Source organism: Charadrius vociferus, unplaced genomic scaffold (assembly GCF_000708025.1).
Source record: "Charadrius vociferus isolate BGI_N301 unplaced genomic scaffold, ASM70802v2 scaffold305, whole genome shotgun sequence".
NCBI lineage: Eukaryota > Metazoa > Chordata > Aves > Charadriiformes > Charadriidae > Charadrius > Charadrius vociferus.
Genome location: NW_009648473.1, coordinates 247,646 through 265,090, shown reverse-complemented (window position 1 = coordinate 265,090; position 17,445 = coordinate 247,646). Strand labels below are relative to the sequence as shown.

The 17,445-nt window shown below is 43.2% G+C and overlaps 1 protein-coding gene across 1 annotated transcript in view; it reads left to right on the top strand.

Moving 5' to 3' along the window:
• The first annotated feature begins 5,279 nt into the window (after positions 1-5,279).
• The window catches only part of GADD45G (growth arrest and DNA-damage-inducible, gamma), a 15,220-nt gene continuing 3,054 nt past the window's right edge, over positions 5,280-17,445 (top strand). The window contains exons 1-2 of the mRNA XM_009885668.1: positions 5,280-5,404; positions 17,144-17,233. Of these exons, the coding sequence (XP_009883970.1) occupies positions 5,280-5,404; positions 17,144-17,233 (215 nt within the window). The remainder of the gene's footprint in view (positions 5,405-17,143; positions 17,234-17,445) is intronic.

Sequence of the window (17,445 nt, the reverse complement as noted above, 5' to 3'; positions counted from 1 at the left end):
ACCATAAGCCTCTCAGCCTCTTGGTACTGCAGTTTGCCCCTCTGTAAAACAGGAATTGTGACAACACATATCTCCTTTGTAAAGGTCATTTAGATCCACTGATGAAAACCACTATCCAAAGTTAGAGTTTCTTACTGTCTGAGAGCAAGGGTATTTCCTTATAGGTTCAGAGAATTGGAATCTTTGTAGCTTCAGGGAATCAACTTCAACTAGAAAACCCCTTGTTTCCAACGTGGTTTTTCAAAGTGTGCCTACATGTTGGTGACAGAAGCTAGGGTGCATTTGAGGGCATGGTTAATTTCAGCCCATCTCTGGTCCAAGTTAACCTTTTTTAAAAAAAGGTGTTTTGGAGGGTCAGCATTTGGGGGGAAGTAGAGACCGCAGACACATAAGAAAGAAGTATCAAATGTAACTTCAGGCTGGGGTTTTATGGAGACCACTAGCCTGCTTGCCATGCAGTTTTGACCTTCTGCTTTCTGGCAGTCTCCTGGTGTTGTCCCTTGCTGTCCTCAGACCACTTTTGACCAGGCAGACCATGGTATCTGCAGCGAGGTGAGACTTGATGAGCTCCTCAGGGCTGCTCCTCTCAGCTGCAGCGGACCACGTTGATGAGGCTGCTTGGTGAGACCCAGCTGGGGTCCACTCCTCTCCTTTGGGATGGGGACCACACTCCCCTCGTAATGCAGTGCTTAGTGCAATACTTCCTGGATCCATGAATGGGCTACTGGGGAAGATGGCAAGGTAATCAGGAAAATCCTAGCCAAAGGAAAGAGTCTGCGAGGCCATTGGCTTGCTCCCTGGTGGTAACAGCAAAAGCAGGGCTTGCTTTCCTTGTGGCTGCATGGAGTGATGCATGTATCCTCCTTGGACAAGGAGGGCCTGCAGCAAGATACGGGGATGCAGGAAATAGTATGAGAAAAAGTGAAATAAGTCAGTGTGGAGCTTAAGGGCTCCTCTCCTACAGGACTTCAGGACAGCAGTTTGGCATGGCCTCAGCCCTGCCTTTATGCTGCCTCAGGCACCTGGCTGTGGTGGGGAGGGCCACCAACGGAGGCAAGGGATCTGAAACAGCTTCTCTGTGGAAAAGGCGTTTTAGTCTTTGATGGATGTGTGAAAAGTATAAGAATACAGTGATGATTACTTTCTATTCCATTAGCAAGCGACTAGGGAGGATATTAAATGGCAGATATTAAACTTAAACATTTAAAAACCTGCAGGATAGGATAACTTCCAGGAATTGGCCAAAGAGCTCTCTGAACCATTAGTGTCGGCACAATGTAAAATAAAAAATGGAGCAGTGGAGCAATTGAAAAGGGTTGGAAAAAAGCCAATTACTTAAAAGAGTAAATGGGATGAGTGGGGCACTAAATGCTCCTGAACCTGACATCCATCACAGGAGGGAATGGAGTGGGTGATATAGGACACAAATGGCAGAGTGAAGGGTCTTAGCCTCCACCACACACTGATTAAAACCCAATAATTATCGGCATTATACAGAATGGCTGCAGCCCCCTACTGAATGAATTAAGAACGGGATAACCATGGAGAGCAAAAAGCAACAGTACATGGGGAACTGTTATCCATTGGGAGTATTTTGCAGCTGAAACTGAGAGGGTCCGGTGCATGCATGGTACCCTTCAACAGGGTCTTCCTCTGAAACGAAACCTGAAATTGTCTCAAGTCCAACATGGGGCTGACTTCACCGTGTGGTGTAATGATACGCTGTGGTAGGAACAGGTCAGTTAAATACACTGAGGTAGGCTGTTTATCACTGAAATATATATTTTGAAGCAACCAACTGGCAGATCTCAAAACAAAGAACATAGGCCACCGGAGAGGCTGAGCATTACGGAGCGCTGCGGTTCCTAAAAGAGCAGGGTAGCTCTGTGAATGAGCCCGATGACACATAGGCTCCCTGGGCCATATGCTCTGCTTAGGATACCAAATATGTTCCGCAGAGATACAAGGTATTAAATCTGTATAGACAAGCCTGTCTGGTCTCACGCACTAAACAGAAAACCAGTGCAATTGGGTCCTGCCTCCCACTGCTCCACATGTAAGCGGGTATCTCGTGCATTTTTATAACTGCGTAGCTGCTAGAATGTGTTAAATATTACCCTCTGGGCTGTGTGAATCAGCCAAGACTGTTTTAAATGGGGTCAGGAGAGTAATTTGTTTTTTTCCCCAGACGCTATTCCTGCTGTAGATTCAAGAGCAACAGCAAAGCTCAACAGCCCTGCCTGTTATGCCTCAGACAAAGTACAGCTGAGGCTGCTAGTGGCTTACTTTTCATTTGCCTTTTGCTCTATCATAAAAAGATGAACACTCATTTCAAGGGATAGCGTTGAGTTTGGGTTCCAGGCAGTTTGTTTACAGGTGGCTTCCTCAGAAGCTCTCTTGCTCTTTTTGTCACGTGAATGTTTTCTTTGCTGGCCCAAGCAGCTACAAAATGGTTAAGCCAGACTCTTGCAAATTATTTTTAGGTTTAGGGTATGTCCTTGGGCTGTCTGCAATTCTGGTTTAACAAAATTATCTGAATTCATTATAAGAAGATGAGTTGAAATGTTGCGTGAAGGCTGTTACGCCCGACTGTGAGCACTGCTTCTTGTTAAGTGACACGAGGGACCAGATTCCCAGCCTCAGGTTGCCTAAAATAAACTCCTCATCTCATAAGTTCCCATCTGATGGCCCCAAATCCCAGCAACAGGCAAAGCCAGTCTGTGTGCGTGCAGTGTCCAGTTTGTATGGGCCAGCTGCAGACGTTAAGTTAGACAGGCTACTAAGGAATTGGCTCTTGCTCTTTGTTTGTCAGCAGGGGACTGTGCAGCGCAGGCTTGTGGGGCCCCTGTGACACAGGGACACAGAAGAAAGGCACAGCGAGCCCCGCTCTTCTCCCCCAACATCTCTCTCATGTCTGGCATTGCCTAGGACTGTGGCAGGAGGAATGGAGGCAAAGCAACTCTGTCTTGCGGCTTGGCCGTGCAAGGGACCTTTCCAGGTCACAAGCATCCCTGAAAATGCTTCAAATTATTGCGAGGTTTTGTTCCTTTTGCTCTTGAAATGCGTTACAGCTTTTGTTGTGGCAGAAAAGTTGATCTGAAGAATTAATGGTGATTTCTTATAGCCTTCTAGAGGCTTCTTTTTGAAATAATGGTGTGAAATTTTGAGGTGTGTTAGTGCATTAATGGCATTATTTCTTGGTCATATGACGTATGCCAGAGATGTTCCATAGGACCTGCACACAGCAGGACTGTGTGTGGACTCTGGGATATACTGTACGCTGAATAAATGACAGGAGCTGGGCCATGTTCTGCCTTGCAGACAGGGATATGCTGTCAAAGGGTGCTCTCAAGTCAGCAAAAAGAGAGAAAGAGAGCTTAAAATATTTTGTTTCTGTTTTGCTGCCTGAGAGTCCTGAATGAGAAAGCAGAACACAAGTCTTCACATTATTCACATGAAATGTGTTTTCCCCCCCTTGAGGGTTTTTTTTGTGGTTTTTTTTGTTTGGGTTTTTTTTCACTTTTTTTTTTTTTTTTTGGTCAAGCCACAAACTTTGTGCTCAATTTCCTGAATGCTGATGTAAGGTCTGTGCCTTGCCAGTGCATTTACAGTGCATTGGCCAGCTGTGCAGGCAGGAGTAGGGATGTGCAGGAGATGAGTTTGCCCAGGAAATCAGGGGGAAGGGTATTGTGGTGTTTCTCTAGGGAGTGGAGTGACTCCAGGAACAGCGCAGTGACCCCTGGAAGAGGTTGGTGCCTCTATGTGTGCTGGGGGAACTGGTGCGAGCCGCGGCGGAAGGAAGAGTGGGAGACCCAAGGGAATGTGTGTCTCAGGGAGGAGGGTGCACAAGTCATACAATGTGAAACTTATTTTTTCTGCTTTCACTTCAAGTGTTGCAGATGTTCTTTTCCTGGGTTTTGATGCTGGGAAAAAGAGCAATGTGTAAAATGTTCAGCTTCATTAATTATTACTATTATTATTATTATCATCATCGTCATCTAACTGTTGTGTAAAATTACAAATATTTATTCAGGTTTTACTCTAGTATAATTTTGACCAGACTTGTGGGTTTGCAAATGAATGAAATCATAGGATCTTTCAGACATTTTACAAGCACAAATGCGATGATAACATCTAATTGCAGGGATCTGAGACTGTCTGACTGCGGATGGGATGCTATTAACCTCTTTGTGTCTGTTATGGATGTGTCAGAAAATTGCCAGGACAGTGCTAAACACACTCCAAACCTGTGTGATGGAACAAACATTTAGGTCCTGAGTCTGCAAGAATTTAATCCTCACTTAGGCTGAGGCATTTGCAAACAGTCCTTTTGCAACAGTACTTTCAAGTTACTCTCATGTATCACCTAACCCATGAACAGAAATCACTGAAGAAGCAGTATCCCGAAAAGTAATGATAGCTTTAATACCCCTCATTGCTGTATACACAGGGCTTCAGGTACCGGAATACTATGTTAAATTCTAAAACGTGATAGTACGGTACGGTATAAACCAGGCTGATGTCAGATGCCTGATTTGCTGCCACAGCTGTTGCTTGTCCTCTCATTCCAAGTCATGGTCACTTTCATACTTCCAAAGTCCTGACTACTTTCAACTTTCAAAAGTAATAGTTTCTTTCAGGTGGTTGCCAGAGGTGTCCTCAGCATAGGCGTTGCTCTCTGCAAGTCAGGGGCTTTATAGGCAAAACAGGGAATCTGTTTCCCTATTTCCTCCTGGTTCTGTGAAGCATTGTACTAGGCTCAGGCACGCAAAATCTGTACTATTTTGACCACTTTGTATGCAGATGCTAAATTAATAAGAATAAAGGAGGGAGGTACGTAATTCGTATTTAATTTCAGAAAGTGATGACAATGGAAACTTTTTAGGTGTGCTCAGCATAGTGGTGACCAATAAGTACACGTTCAGTCTTGTTTCACTGAGAGACACAGATGACCTGCCTAGGCCATGGCTGCAAGAGAAAACCCAATGCTAATGGAAGGTTTCCCACAGGTTTCCAAAAGTCGCTTAAGAAACTGTGTTCAGCAAATCTGCAAGAGCGCAATCCGTGGGTGACACCTTGTGAGCAGTGCTGTTGAAGTCACCACTGTGAAGTTACTTACTTGCACATAAGCTAAGGTGTCTGGAGCAATCACTGCAGGAGCAGGACAGCTTCTTAACTGCCCAGCCCACCAGGAGTGGGGCAGGGGGGACCATCACTGGTGAAAATGAGGGAGAGTATAAAAGAAAAGACATCATAGCCCCCCCCTGCAGCATGAGCGCATGAAGAGGAAGAAGATGCTGCCATGCCAGGCGGTGGCGACCTTCTGCCTCGATGTGATAGCTTTATTGAATGAAAACCCAAAAGGCTGCCTTTCCGTTAGAGTCACCCTCAGCTTTGCTGACAAGTAGGCTGGCTGCCGAGGCTGAGAGCAGCCGTTTTCGGCATGTGAGGGAGGGAGCCGAGCTGCTGACAGTACTCCTTCACACAGACGCTGACACCCTTCCTTCACAATTCTGACAATTACCAGTATTGATGACGACAGATGTGTGCTCTGTTTTACCAAATCTATATTTTTCGTGTATTTTTATACTGTTAGCCAGCAAAATTTTCTCACTTGTAAATAATATAGAGAAGCTGATAATGTAATTGTTTAAAGTTGCAGGTGATGGCATGTAGCTAAAGCAGCATGTAGCTGTTGGGCTCTGGTGTTCTGCGTTTCCCACTGCTGGAAAAAGCTTGACATGTTCAGCTGGTTTTACCAGATAGCACATTTTTGCTAAAACATACAAGGAAAGGCTGAGCAAGCTGGGGCCGGTCAGCCTGGAGAAAAGAAGGCTCAGGGGGATCTCATCCATGTATATAAAAACCTGAAGGGAGGGTGCAAAGAGGCTGGAGCCCAGCTCTTTTCAGTGGTGCCCAGTGACAGGACAAGAGAGTGTGGGCACAAACTGAAACATGGGAGGTTTCTTCCAAACATCAGGAAACCCTTTTTTACTGTGAGGGTGACTGCGCACTGGCACAGGTGGCCCAGAGAGCTGCTGGAGTGTCCATCCTTGAGAGATATTAAAAAGCTATCTGAACATGGTCCTGGGCAGTCTGCTTGAGTAGGTGGTTGGACCAGATGGCCTCAAGAGGTCCCTTCCAACCTCAACCACACTGTGATTCTGTGATTCTGAAAAAAAGTTCCAAGGAAGAGTGACTGCTGCTGGTGGTGTTCAATGATCCTAATTGGATTTAACTTGTGGCGTTATAGAAGTTTTGATGGTTTTCCATTAACAATTTTATTGCAGAAGAGCATCCAAGAAGCCTGATTTCTTGTTGTTATTGATAACAACTGAAAAACAAAGAATATATAACTTGCCCTTGCCATGATTTTCAAGGCCCGGTGTAACAAAAATAAACCCAAAACCAAATTCTCAACTCTATTTGAAAAGTGAATAACTTTTAGTATGTTATTATAGTGAGAATAAGTATACACAGTGTGAGGGCTTACTTAGGGGTATTTTAGATGTTTTCAGAGGAAAACATGATGACTGCTTCTTTTTACGTAGAAGTTGAGCAACTGAGCTTAGCAAATGAAGGCTGGAATTTACTCTGAACCTGGCAGCCACCTTTACATTATAACCTTGTTACTGAAAAAAAGAAATCCTTTTATTTGAATCCTTTGGTTTTAAAGTTCTATGTTATTATCATTCACATTATGGTCACACCTGAGGGCATCAGTTAACAGCAGGGCATCACAGTACAAAGGAAGCTGTGGTTATATTGTAAGAGACTGTCTCTGTCCAAACGTATGACAAATTAACTAGACAAGGTCAAGAAACAGTTTTAGAAAGGCAACATTATTGTGAGCTCTTTCAACTTCAAGTGATAAAAACAATAAATAAATCATGAGTCAGGCCCATAAAAAAAGTCATGAAGTTTGGTTTAAAGATTTGTTTCTTAAATTAGCAGATTATTTTTATTGTAGTGTTTGGGTTTTTTTTTTAATTTTAATGTCAGTCTCTATGGTTCATTCACTTCTAGCTTTTCTCTCAAGCTGTGAGAGTCAGAAAGCTTTAATTAAAAAACCCCAAATCTTCCCTTCACTATCATGAATCCAAGAACTGGAGAGATTTAAAATGACAGAAAACATGCAGTGATTCAGGCAGTCCACTAATCCTGTTTTGCACATGTGGAAGTAGGTTAGGGACAGAGAGATTTACCAATTTGCCCAGTGTTACGTATCATCTTAGACAGAGTTAGATGCCCTGATGCCCAGATTATCAAACAAATCTTTCTCTTCTGAAGAACAGGATGACCAAATTCTACAGTCAATTCACCATTTTCCACTGCAATACTAGATTACTTGGCCAGCACTCTCTCTAATCCTTGGTAGCTACATGTATAATTTCTGGACTTCCCTCCTTCAGTAACTGCCTTTTTCAGGGGAGGTGTTTTACAGTTGCTTTGGATTGTGAATAATGACTGTTCCTTGCACAGCACTGTGCAGTGGAAGAAGATCTCTGTTGCAAATTCAGTCCTATTATTGTTATCTAATGTTGGTACCGATATCTCCAAACTTTCTTAATCAGCTTAGAGTGGGCAACATCTCCAAATGTATGTATCCTAAACACTGAATAGAAACAGAGTTGAATAAGAAAAACAGAAACAGAAGCTGAATAACTGATAAGTGATAAGTGGTAAGTGATATTCACATTTTTCTCCTATTGTATCCACACAAATTGGACCCAAGGGGAGTTATACTCCTAAAAATCTTATGGCATTCTTAGATCTTGAAATACTCAGCCAGGATCCTGAATGGAGGACACCCCTGAAAGTGTGGGATGCAGGACTTGGCAGCAGAGTAAGGATTTGAAGAAATGCCCAGTTTAACCACTAGAGGTCCGTTTCACACAAGTCCGTTGCAGAGTACAGAAAGGACTGAGTACCAAAATTTTAAGATCTTGCACATGACAACAAACATCTAAACTATTTTGCTTTAAGTGACTAGTATGAGAACGCCACCCTAAATGTTAACGTGTATTTTTTGGTTTCCAGCATTTCTTGTACTAGCAGGTAGATCTTTGTTTCTTCTTTTTCATATTTGTCTGTTCAGCAGACTACTGAAGAATACTAAATGAGAGACTAGATCAGTGCGTGTCTGCTGGTAATGTTATTCATTCCTCACCCCGAAATACAGAGGATGAAGTCACTGTCTGAGATAACTCTTGAAAGCCCACTTTAGCATCCTTATCTTTTTCTCAGAAACTTTGGAGGCACAAGCCAAAGGAGCTTTGCTAATGGCCTCTCTTATCAATATTAGACAAATTACAGAGGCAGAGCTGCATACTGGGGAAAGAGATACTCTGACCTAAAATGAATTCTCAAACACAGGGTCACAAGGAGAGGAGTCACTGTTCAATAAACTTGTCTGGGACTTTGAAAAGGTGCTGCCTTCCCAGTTACGGATGTTGTGCATAGCTTTGGGTGCACAACCACAGAATGACTCAAGGATAGGGACTGAGTGGGTGCAAGTTGGAGGCCAAAATTCTTACTCCTCCAGCCTGTCCATGTATGTGAATCAGCTTTTGCTGGGGACATTCCCAAAACTGAATTCTTGCCTAGATATATGTCTAAAGCAATTTCAGACTTTCAATGCTGCTTCTCCACCTTAGTCAAATCTGCCTCCTTATAACTGAGCCCTGAGCCCAGGGTGCACAGCCCCTACCTAAAACTGGACACAGCACCAAATGTAGCTGTTCTGCCTAGGCAAAACCAGGGCTGGTGGTGGAGAGGGTGCTTTGTTCAATGATCTCATACATCCCAGTCTCCATTCCCAGGGCTGCCAGAAGCTCTCTCTGGGCGTATCTTTGGTTCAAACTACACGCTACACTGCCATGGGCAGTACTTGATATCTGCTCTGTTCAGCCAGTACATGTAGGCAGTAGGCAGCCTCACTCCCCACCAAACCCCAGTATATGTTGGACTTGAGAACATCTTTCTCAGACACTCTGCTGCCTACTGCTTAGGGGAGGTAGCTGGAACAAGGGACAAACTACATTCTGGTCCCCACATGGAGGAACACTGCATCTTTCACTGAAAGCTTTTTTATTACAAACAACATACTTGATCCTCAGAGCAGGTGCCAGGGGCCAGGCATAAATCACAGCTGATGGAGCTTATGCTATTCGTGTGGATACTGAATTTTTAATCATCAGTAAAAGCATCTACCAGTGCTGCTGCGCTGCCTCTCTGTCATATACAGGGTCATACGCAAAATGACCATAGTCAGAGAGGTTTTAGGCATCTACACTTTCCGAAAACAGTGTCATACCCATGCCCCAGATAGTAACCAATCACAACACACCCTTCAAGGGAAGGCTACCTGCCACCCCCCGCCTTATATACATTCAGTTGTGTCCCTGCCCCCACTTCTTCTCCCCACGAGATGAACATCTAATGTGTAGAGGGAAACTTGTGATTTATGCGTTTGGTCCAAAATCCCATACCCAGTGACTGAGGTATTGGGAAAATGTCAAGGGATTACAGATAGAAACATGAGGAGGCTAAAAAGTAAAAAACAACAGAGAAACAATGGCAACTTAGCCAGTTGGCATACACATATTTTAATGAAATTGGTTAAAACTATCTCAGTGAATTTCAAGGCGAACAGACTAAAACTCTTCACTGGTAAAATGTGATAGCCAGGAATAATAGTCCTACTGCAGCAATTTCATAATCAACAGCTTCCAACTGGCTTTCTCCAATACAGTGCTGGACTGCATCTAAATGTTAGATTATATTTCTGTACATTTATCAACTGTCATCACTTGTTTTTTGTAACCTTATGTATCAAAGAGTGCAACTTGATTTTACTTGAAGGGGTTCATTCATGGCTCACTTCTCACTATGACATTTGGAGCATTTGATTAACAAGACTTCAAAGAGGTAATCTGAACTTCTAGATACCATTACACAGTAGTTTAATTAACGGTTTAATTCATATCTAAAGAAAATGTCTCTGTTTGTCTTGGGTGGGTAAAAAGGAAAGAGAAAGTGTGTCCATTTTCTAGCTTTAAGCTGATTCTTTTTTTACCATCACAAAGATGACACGATACAAATTTTCTGATTTGATGATGCTTATGATCAGGGAAAATTGGCATGCACAGGGATGTGTCGGCAAATAACAGAGGTTGGTAAAGATTTTTGTTATTTTTAGCTTTCAGTTGGTTTTAAAGAAAAGGGTCAAGATCAAGTAACCTCATCCCCATCAGTTCTCATGTCTAACCTGTTTAGATATAAGCCAGTCTCATAGTTTTGGTTTGTGGGGTTTTTTTTGGGTTTTTTTTGTTTGTTTGTTTGTTTTTAAGGTAGAAAAATGCACATGGAAAAACTCAGAGTTACAAATTTAAGGTCTAGTTGACCATCTGAGTTTGCATTCTCAGGTTGTCTGTTCTGTTACACCTACAACAGAAGACGGCAAAGAACTAATGAAGGATCATATTATTTCCCTCAGCTAGGCACAGCTCTGCAATAAAACTTTCATCAGACAGCCTTATGCTGAGATACGAGAGGCACTTAACATAGGGCAAAACATCTGCCTTCTTTCTGAATTACATTTCTTCATGCTGCAAAATTACCCGGTGAAATGAATAATTCTGGCAGCATCTGGGTTAAGGCAAGACTGTGTTCTCTCACTGTAACACACAGGCAGATCTTCAGTGATCTTAAGAATTTGATTTTTAGTTCTCATTAGCATCTCTAAGAAAGTTCAATACACAACAAAATAAAAATCAAATTCTTTAATGTTATGCTGATCAAGTTATGTTCAGCTGTTAAAAAATTCCCTTTGACACCACATGGAGCCATTGATACTGGGAAAGCCAACGTCATCATTCAAAACAGTCTTTAATGTCATCTGCTTGGACTGGAGAGCTAGCAAAACAAGACTGTTTTTCAGTAGTGCCATTCTGCTGTAGGAGAGGGGCCCCTGTGCAGCACACTAACAGATATGGCAGAAAAAATATGTGAAAGAACTAAGGTAAGTGAGGGTGAAAAACAGCTATATCACAAGAAATTCCCGGTTTTATTTGTAACTGTGCGTCTTGAGACTATTTCTGGCAGCAGCCGCAGGGCTGCAGTGCTGAGTGGGTGGAGAATCAGAAGCCAGGATTTTTGATGCTTGGATTTGCCCTTGTTCTTCTGGCTTGAATTATTAGCAAATACAGTTTTTAGTGTCACTTATGTAATTTGCTAACCTTGAGTGTCTGTCAGAAATCATACTCCTAAGTAAGGTTTCCAGGCATTCCCAGACAAAGGTGTGTGCTCAGGGATAGTAAATCTGACACTGCAGACTTCCTGCCACACAGACTTCGGTTGAACATGCATGCACAATCTGTCCAATTTGGCCTGAAAAGGTAGGATTTACTGAGCTGGGTGTTATGCAGCCATGGTGCATATGGGCTGTGAATGTGTCTAGGATTTCCAGTCATACAGCAGCCAGTCAGAGCTGCTGTGAATGCACAATCAGGTCGCAGTTGCTGGACCTACAGACACACAGAATTCCCAGGAGAGGATCCTGAAAGATTTGCCCTGATAAGATTTTGGTCTGAAAGAAAGAAGACATTGACAAGAAAACCTGGCTTTCAGCAGTTCTTAATTAAAAACAAAACAAACAAACAAAAAACCCCAAAATCAAGCAAGCAAACAAACAAAATCATCATGCCTCCCAATGTGTCTGAGGGACTCCTGACATGCTATCAGCTAACCCCCATAAGCTGCTTTGACCTGCGCTTCCCAGTTCCCAGTAGGGTCTGAATTATGCAGATTTTGGCAAGGGTGTCGCTGGCTGCCCCAGACACGTATTCTTTGCACACTTGCAGCTTACCACGGTTTGAATACAGAATGGGCAATGCATATTTATAAGTTTTTTGGCCTCCCTCTTCCCCCTTTTTTTTTGGTGGTGCACACTAGGATGGATGTCTCAGGAACATAACTTGGTGTAGAACTGTCGTGTTGATGATAAACACGAATAGAAAACCTTTTTCTGTCTGTAACTCCACTAGTGACTCTTGGTGGACAGAGGTGGGCTGGAGATGTATGTCTTGTTTGAAATATGAAGCCCACGTATGCGATGAAGACATGATATGTGACTACCTTTAAAGGAGGTATCACAAGGCTAAACAAATGCAGTATAGGAATCTAAGCGGCTAAATCATTTGTGAAAAGGAGAAATGCTTGAACTTGCTGAATACTTCTGTTTAAATGTGTCAGTGAAAATAAACCTGCTATGGAAAATAGCACTCTGTGTTTTGAGGTGAGAAGGAGATAAAGGAGCCTTTTCAATCAACCAGTTTCAAGAATGGCCAGTTGTGTCCTGATCCCAAAAACTCAGTTGCATTGGCTGGCTGATGTTTTAGCTGATGCCAGGTTTCAAGGTGTCAGAGCTAGTGACATCCTTTTACATTATCAGATAAGGGCTGTCATGTATTGAAACAAAATAAGGCAGAATATACAGAGTAGTTCTGGTACGAGTTGCTGGGTGCAGTATTTCGCCCCTTCCCTTGGCCTTTGCAGTACTTTGCTTTTCCTCTGTGAGAGCTCTCACCTGCCCCAAGGGTGGGTTTTCAAAATTACCTTTTGCAACTTTCCACATATATAAAAGGAAATAGTTGACTAAAAAAGGCCATCTCTGTAAAACCTCTAAAGCAATCCTTTCTTTTTTTTTTTTTTTAGAACAGGAGAGAAACATTCATCTATTATTAGAAAGATGCTTCTCTATTATTAGATCAACATTTCTGGTTTCTTGCCTTATTTTAAGAATAGTATCTGCAGGAGGAAAAATGCACTAGCAGTGTGAATTCAGCAATACTTAGAAACTCTTTTGGCTACTTGATGCCACGTGCCATTGTCTATACAAAATCTCAAACAACCAAAATTAGTGCAAGAGGTGCTTTTGCCCTTTTTCGCTCAAAACCCAAAAATATGACAGAAGTGAGGGCTTTGTGCTCATTTGCACTATATTCTGTAATAATCAGGTTTATGCAACCCACTAAGTGTCCATCCTACAGCACTTCAGTTATATTTGTGGGAACACTCATTTTTTTTAACAAAACAGTAAAACACTTAATTCAGATGAATACTGCTTCTATTCCCACAACATTATTTTCAACCAAGACTTGTAATATGCAGGTTTATTTTTTTAGAAAAATAAGATGCTACCAAAAGCCTTACTTCACTGCTTCCTCAGTAAATTAAATGTCCCTGCTCCCTATAGTTTGTGGATGTTTGGTCTTGTCAGGTGGTATTTCTGTTGCCAAAGTGTGACAGAACAGAGTATATGAGCAGAAGGAGCTGTCTGGTTTACTAGACACAGGGAACAGCAGCATCTGTGTCAGGTTCAGTGGAAAGAAATAATGCAAAGATTATGTAGGTGACCTGTTGGTCTGATGAAAACACAAAACCAGCTTGAGCTTATCCAGAGGATTTTTAAAGGAAGCTGGGAAACTTCTAGGTTTTATAGACAGTTTTTTTTTTTTCTTCTGTTTTTTATTGTGTGAGATGCTATATCTGGAGAAAGAAGCTTGCTGGGTGAGGACAATAGGGCTGCAAAGGTGGAGGGCTGGATGGAGGACTGGAACAAGAAGAGGAGAAGTTCTGATGGATTTGGAAAGACTTGAGGTGGAGAGTAATCCATCTAAACTGAAAGGACTGGCATATCTTAGTAAAAAGGGTCTTTCTGATGGGAAGTCCAGGAATGCATCATGAGCCAGGAAAGCACCAGACAGGTTGGAACAATGTACGAGCCTGGTGGCTGGGCTGGCTGTTACCACTGATGTTACCACATGTTACCACATGACTTTTCTGATGTAGAAGGCTTGAGTCTCCTCTCATTTAGGCCAAAAGGTGATGTCGGTATCTGCTGTTCTTCAGTTGGAAATACATTTTTATTTTCCTTACAAAAAGACAAAATCAGGTTTATTACCACCTATACAGGAGTGTAATCTATCTGTAGTTTTATCTGTTATATTATGCTAGATTACTTGCCTTTGTTGTGTTCAAATGTATTATTATTTCCCCGATACTCTGCATCTGACTTTTCATAAGATTACGCTGTTTTAGTGGTTTTCTTCATGTAGGAAACACCAACGTCTACTTTTTTTTTTTTTTTTTTGAATTTTCAGTAAAACCACTAAGGATATCAAACCAGGAACCGAATGTAAGCACCGTTTGCCAACGGGCTGTTAGTGATTTTTTTTGTAGCAGTAATGCTTCAGATGTCCACCAGAGGTCAGAACTTTACTGCGAACGCAGCATCGCGTTTGGCTGAGGCGCTTTTGGTCCCGTCCTAAAGGTGCCAGTAAAAAAACAGGGTTTGCAGGGGAGCCTCCTCATGCTGTGGAAGGCACGGCTAAGTGGCACTGGCGTTATACCACTGCTGTCAAATATTACGGCAAAGTCCACTTACTCACGCCTGAGCACTGCTGCAGTGTGATACTCCCCCCTGCCCCCACCTGCAGGATGTCTTCAAGCACTCAACAGCTGATCCACCAGGTTTCCATCAAACGCATGGATTATACTGAGCTTCATTCACAGAACTGACTTTTGTTTTTCAGTGTTTGGCACATAAGCATACTGAGGACACTTAAGTACGCCTAAATGTGCTCAAGTGTCCTGTGTCAATGGAGGGTGTAACTTCCACTTTCAGGTGGAAATATGCAGCACCCTTACCCTGGTGTTCGTGGCCAGGAATGCTGAAAACCAAAAAGGATGACTCATTTCTCTTTTCTTTTCTTTCATGGATATATTATAAACATGGGAGGAAAAGAACAAGAAAGCAAGCAGTGGAGCCCAACCTCAGCTAAAGTTCAGTTTGCTTATTACACACCAAAGGTTTCAAAATTGGGACAGGACCTGGGGCAGGCACAGCTCTCCTTCCTCAACTTTCTCTTCTGCATCAGAGGCCTGGTGTTGACACCATGGCTCAAAATAAGCTGGATCAGGTGTCTGGTAATGCTTCATGCGCCATCTGTGCTAGGAGACCCAGGAATAATGAGGCAAACTGAAAAGTGTGATGACAAGAAGCCCTAACTCCAGGGTGCTGCATCATTAAGCCAAAACCGGAAGCTTGCACGTGAAAGGATTAATGTGTTAATATGGTTTCATACATCAGTTTATTTTTCAGGTACTTATATATGTTATACTACTACGTATGCACTGCTATCCACTATGAATTACTTTAGCCTACTAATTTCGATCCATTTCAAGTAACTTTCATTTCCACTGTAATGGGAAACTCATTGAAGTCATAGTTAATATCAGCATCTTTCAAAGCTCTGAGTCAGTCCTGGATTTTCCACCTGTTTCATCATGCACTGAAACTGTAGTACATCAGAAATGGGCCTTTCAATACTTCTATGAGATGTACCATTTAGTGTGTCTAACCCAACTTCATGACAAAACCTAAAGCTGCCATTTATCACTCCAGCTATTCTTCTGCATTCTTCCCCAGTTATATATTTAGAAGGAAAAAAAAAAAAAGGCGGAGGTATTAAGTGTTTTTACTTTTTCAGAATGAACAGTACATGCTACATACACTACACTGATTCCAACAAGTGGAAATAATTGCCATTTCATGAATACAGACTGGGAGATAATTTTCTGAAAACTTCTCATATGTTTTTCAAAGAAAACAAACTAAGAAATTATGCCCTGCTCAAGCAAATTTAGTGTGCCAGATCATTGGTGGGGGTTTACAAGTCAAGAATGCCTCTGCATGCTCTCAGGGTGAAAAAGATCACTAGGCTTGAGAATTGGTGGTTGCAACAAAGACTTGTCTCCCCAGTCCTGAGAGCTCTGTAGATACCACCTGAGAAATGTTCTCAGAGAAGTTGGATGTATCTGGAAGACCCTGCTGTTGTCATCAGTTTAAAATGGAAGCTGACTAAGAGATTACTGCAGGGTCCAATGCTGTCACCTGTGGTAATGCCTGGGTCACTAACTAAAAACAACTGGAAGCAGAAGAAACACAGCAAGCCATCGAAGTGGCTCAGTTTGAGAAGCACTTCAGAAATTATGGAGTCCAGAGAGGCTGAAACTACTGAGCAGACGGCGTATGCCATAGACAGTCACAGAGGAGCCATGCTTGATCGGGGACTCCCAGCCAATTGCTGGAAAGGACATCCCTGGGGTCTGGGTTTAAACACGATTGTAAGGGGACGATGTGACCGCAGGCGAGGGAGCAGCGCGGGGGACAGGATACAGAGCTCTCTCTGTGCAACCCGCCGGACTCGGTCCGGCGCAGGTTTGCAGCAGACATAGGTCTACCTCAAGGTGGCTCTCCACAACCTCTATGAAACGATTCCGTGCTGGTCTGTAAGCGGTTACTGGGTGGCCAAGTACTAACCGGCAGCCTTAGCTGAGATGTCAGAGACTGAAAGGACTTGGGAAGTGATTTGTCCTTTAATATTTAGACCGCACTCATGCACAGTGGGGAAAGCTGTTTTACTATTGCTTCGTTTGCCAACAAACAGGTTCAGATCTGAGTGCAGCAACCATACACATTTCACGCTGAATTAATATTAAAGGATACACTTGAGCTCACAGTATTATCCAAATTAGATCTACTTTTAATAGAGCTCAACTGGAAAAAAATAAATCCCTATTGCTGGATTTTTTTTAAATTTTATTATTATAGCACCATAGGACAATACAGCCTAGAAGGGACCTCAGGAGGTTTCCTGCTAGCAGCAGGGTCACTATGGAGCTCAGACGAGGTCTCTCAGGGCTTTGTCCTAACTGGGGCTTGCAACTCTGCAAGGATGGAGCCTACACAGCCTCCCCGGGCTGGCAGCCTGCTCCACCGCTTGACTGTCCTCAGGAGCAAAAGGGTTTTCCTCACCTGTGCCTCTCGATTCATCTTATGCCCATTATGTCTGGTCTCGCCACCAGGCATTGCTGCAAAGACCCTGGCCCTGTCTTCTCGATGACAGACCCACAGATTTTGGGGGGCTGCAGACTGGTGGCCTCCAAACTGTGCCTTCTCCAGGCTGACCCAGCCCTGGTCCCTCAGCCTGCAGGGCCGGACAGTGCTGCAGCCCTGCACACCTCAGTGCCTTCAGTGCCCTCATCGGAACTTGCTCCGGTTTATTTCCTCCACCAGAGGTGCCCAAACCAGGGAAACTACACAGCTGAGTGCTGAGCAGAGGACAATGACCATGTCCATGCACCAACTGGCCATGCCCCTGTTCGTGCAGCCCAGGGCACGGTGGGCCATCGTTGCAGCCAGGGCCACTGCTGGCCGTGCCGAGGGCCTCCTCCAGAGAGATGCTCCCCAGCTCGGGTGGCCGCAACCACTCCTTCTTCACGGCACCGGAGCGCGGCATCTGCACTGGCTGAAACCATCCTCTCCAAAACTTACTCACTTATTTATTTGCATATTTATCTATTAATTTATTTACTTCC